This window comes from Lycium barbarum, chromosome 2 (genome assembly GCF_019175385.1).
Source record: "Lycium barbarum isolate Lr01 chromosome 2, ASM1917538v2, whole genome shotgun sequence".
In the NCBI taxonomy this organism is placed as follows: Eukaryota; Viridiplantae; Streptophyta; class Magnoliopsida; order Solanales; family Solanaceae; genus Lycium; species Lycium barbarum.
The window spans coordinates 52,936,769-52,941,422 of NC_083338.1; the positions used below are offsets into that span (position 1 = coordinate 52,936,769).

A 4,654-nucleotide genomic window follows, 5' to 3' on the forward strand; every position below is an offset into this window, starting at 1 on the left:
TGTTTTTAGATTTTGTTTCCAGGTTTTCTTTCTTTGGGCAAAAACAATTTATATCGATAGTAATTGCATGTTTGGCTTCTTATTTTCTGATGTGCACACTAGAAATACGAAGAACCTTCCTTTAGGAATAGACTTTTAATTATTCCCTAAAATTTAGTACTTCAAAAGCAACTAAAATTATATGTACTAAATACTTCCTTATTTGAACTAGATAAGAAGTCTTAATATCTTGGTATTCTTTTAATTTTAGACAACCTTGTCTTCTCCGACTAAGTAGCTCGACCTTGGAAACTTTTCTCAAAATTAACTCTATTTTAGTATATCAAGGAATTATAAAATGCATAGATTTTATTTTCTTTTGATTTAGTAGAGTTTCTTTTAACACAAAATAATATTACGCATCAAATAAGTAGATAGTTATTAATGTTACAAGATATTTATTTAGTTTTGATTAATTTCTTACAGGATACACAAATTTCACTTTTTAATGATCTTATGAAAAAGTTGAAAGCATTTTTTAATTAAAATAAACTAGCTATCAATTTATAAAGGGCAGATTTATTAATTAAATACTAATCTCTCTTGTCAAAAATTACCTAATGAGTATTGGTTGAATGAACTTATATAGACTTCTACTTCCAAATTCAATTCGAATTCCAATGATTTCTCTTGTCATATATAAATTTTGTTTTACAGAATATAAAAATAATAATTTGAGTAACATAGAGGTTAAAATAATTTAGCTAATGGCGATATTAAATCTTTAGTTAGAAGGTTAATAAAGGAAAAATTTCTTATTAACCCATTGCAAGTCAATTAAATGAAAATGTGAGAGTCATGTCGTTTTAGTCATTTCAATAATAGGGATAATTTATCGAAGCACAATTTCTTAATTTGTTGAGTTATAGTTAAATATCATTAACCTTTGTCGTTTTCAGTGAGTTAAATATTTTCAATCATTTTTTTATTTTACGGCCCAATTACATTATTTTATTCTCACTTATAGGAGTACATACGCAACACACATAACTAAAGATCTATATATAAAACCACGAACTCCTTACCCCCCGTTGGGATGGTGGTTTCCCGTGTTTCATTAATGTATAGTTTTTTATAAAATCATGTTTATTTTTATTATTCTTAAAATTATATGGTATAATGTTGTAAACCCGTGGTTCGTCGCATGGTTATATAACCAGGAAAAGTCTCAATTTTTGTAACCACGGATTTGGTGATTTTTCCGTAGTTACGGATTTCATTTCTCCATTATACCCCACCCTCCACCTTCCACCCCACCCCATCCCCACCCTACCACTCAACCCCACCCCTGCCCCACCCTCCACCATCCACCCCACCCCTCACGCTCACCTTACCACTCACCCCCACCCACCCCCGCCACTCACCCTCGCACTACCACCCACCCTACCCCCAACTACCCCACTCCTCTGCCACCTACCGCCACCACCCCAACCACCACCCACTACCTCTAAGCACCGCCCCAAGCCCAAGCCCACTCCACAACCACTTACCCCCACGCTACCACCCACTACCCCCACCCTCATCCCACAACCACTCACCTCACACTACCCACCCCTCCACCACCCCCACCCACTACCTCTCACCACCACCCAACCCCACCCCCACCCAACCACCCACGCACCCCGACCCTACCACTCACTACCTACTTATTTTTTAAAGTTCCCATTTTATTTTTTACCTAAGTTTTATTAATATATATAAATTAATTTCTAATTAAGAGTTAAGGGTATTTTAGTAAACTAACAAGTTATTGTACAGTACCATACAGTCAAACCAAACAATACAAATTTTAGTAAACCACAACAAACGATACAGTCTATCCAAACATTGTGTTCATTAATACAGTACAATACAATACAACACCATATTGTACCATACCATACTGTACACTAATAAACCACAGGAAACAACCATCCAAACAGAGGGTTAGCTAAATATTATTCACTTTCACCCTTAAATATTTTATATTGGACAAAATAGTAAATTAATTATTAAAAAAATGGAAGAAAAATTTAATAGTAAAAGAAAAAATATGCTACAGAAAGATAAGTAATCAAATGTCAGAACTTGAATATAAGGATATATTCTATTCTTTAAAGTTTAGTTGATAGATAGGGACAAGAAATATAAACCAAAGTTAAAGTCCTTTTGTGAATGATGATCATACTTCATGAATCATAACTAATAAAAAGGTGTTTTTGAAAAAGATCAATATAATTCTTATGCGAAAATCTTTTATATTTTTTTTATTGATTGGCGCGATACACACGTGCAACGCACGTACGCTAAACTAGTGGAGGAAAAAGAGGGAGCTTCTGGGGGAGGGGTAAAAAGATAAAATAAAATAAAAATAATAAACCTATTTATATATACTAAGCACTGTCATCCATATTGTTGAAAAGATTATATATAATTCTTCTTTGAGCAATATTTTATGGCTACATAATTACTAAATCAAGTAAAAAAGTCATTATTCTTGGGGAAAACATTTTTCATATAAGTATTGTACTTCGTACGAAGCACACCTTTAATCTTGCAGCTTATTCCTTATGAAGCATGTGCTCGACCTAACAAAAGGATGTGTAACTAAGATTTATACCGTCTATCAACTAGCTGCTGTCAAATAAGCTGGGAAATCATGGAATAGTACTTATTTATTAACTTGAAAAGTTCAAAGGTTAATTAATAGAGAAAGGGACAAAAGAAAGAAAGAAAAGTGTTAATAATAACCTAACCATGACATCCTTCCATCATGGACCTAATAGTGCATGTTGTTGTAATGTCGTATTCTTATCAACAATGTGTCATTAAATTTTGTTTATGTTGTGTTCAATATAATAGCATCAAGATTCTGTTTAAAATACTGGCTCCATACTGCTTTATACATTGTGGGTGCAGGATTTAGGTAATTAGAAAAAGAAAAAGGAAGAAAATGACGTGATATTTTGTAAACAATTACCACTACTATAAAGTATTTATCTGCATCTCACCTCAAAGGTCTTAGGGGTTGTTTCGTACGAGGGATGGAACACACAAGAATACCCCGTGAGATTATTTTATCTCACCTTTTATATGAGATAGTTGTCCCACCATTTTAGCATAAATGATGGGATAAAATAATTTCCAAACTAATTAATTTTCTTTACTAAACGCTGTGTAAGAAGGTAATAATCTGCCTGCATTAATCTTCGTCAACTTGTGTATATATATACAAAGATCCTAGGCTATAATAAAGGTAACTAAATATACACCTAACCATAATGATAACTAAATATTCTTCTAATATATTTACATCAATAAAGATGGTAACTAAATATTTACATATTCTAACACACCCCCGCAGTCGAAGCGAGAGGTTTGCGGACGCTTAGGCTGTCGCGAAAATCTTCAAATAGAACAAGGGAAGACCTTTAGTAAATATATCCGCGATCTGATAGCGCGATGGGACGTGTAGGACACGTACATGACCACGAGCAACTTGTTCACAGATGAAATGGATATCCATCTCGATATGCTTAGTGCGTTGATATTGAACAGGATATGCTAGATAGATATATAGCACTAACATTATCACAGTACGCCAACGTAGCCTTTTGTATTGGACAATGAAGTTCTAGAAGCAGATTGCGTAGCCAACAAGACTCAGCAACAACATTGGCTACCCCTCGATATTCGGCCTCCGCACTAGATCGAGACATGGTGGCCTGCCGCTTGGCGGACCAAGAAATGAGATTATCACTAAGAAAGACACAATAACCAGAAGTCGAACGCCCAGTATCCGGACAACCACCCCAATCTGCATTCGTATACGAAATGAGAGTGGTGGGTTTAGATGGATAAAGATGCAAGCCATGATCAAGGGTGCCCTTAATATAGCGCACAATACGTTTGAGATCATTCATGTGGACCTCCATCGGGTTATGCATGAATAGACAAATCTGTTGCACAGCATACGAAATGTCTAGTCTCGTGAACGTGAGATATTGCAGTGCACCTGCCAGGCTGCGATAAAGTGAAGGATCCTTAAACGGTGAGGTAGACGTGGAACTTAACTTCGGTTTTATGTCAACTGGAGTGGCACTTGGCCTACAAGACGACATGCTAGCTCATTCTATGTTCTCTTCCCCGTACTTCTTTTGAGATAAAAATAAACCACTTGCATGACGAGTAACCGCTATTCCCAAGAAATAACTGAGTAGTCCCAAATCCTTCATAGCAAATTCAGAGTTGAGAAGTGTCATGATAGACTTGCGAAGATCATCAGAGGAGGTAGTTAAGATGATATCATCCACATACAAAAGAAGATACGCCATATCAATACCTTTTCGGTAGATGAACAGAGAATGATCAGACTTGCGGTGGGTGAAACCAATACTAGAAACATAGTTAGCAAATCGTTTGTACCAGGCTCGGGGAGCTTGCTTGAGGCCATATAAGGACTTCTTTAGTAAGCAGACATAGTCACGATGCGTGGGGTCTCGGAAACCCATGGGTTGATGCATGTAGACAGTTTCCTCGAGTTCACCATGTAAGAAAACATTTTTCAATCAAGTTGATGAATAGGCCAAGCATTAGAGAGAGCTAGACTGAGAACAGTGCGGATGGTTGCCGGTTT

The 4,654-nt window shown here is 35.9% G+C and overlaps 1 protein-coding gene across 1 annotated transcript; it reads right to left on the minus strand.

Annotated features, from left to right (window-relative positions):
* Positions 1-3,554: 3,554 nt before the first annotated feature.
* On the minus strand, positions 3,555-4,139 carry LOC132628567 (uncharacterized mitochondrial protein AtMg00810-like). The gene has a single exon (XM_060344341.1). It carries the CDS (start codon positions 4,137-4,139, stop codon positions 3,555-3,557), a length of 585 nt encoding a protein of 194 aa, XP_060200324.1.
* Between the last annotated feature and the right edge of the window lie 515 nt (positions 4,140-4,654).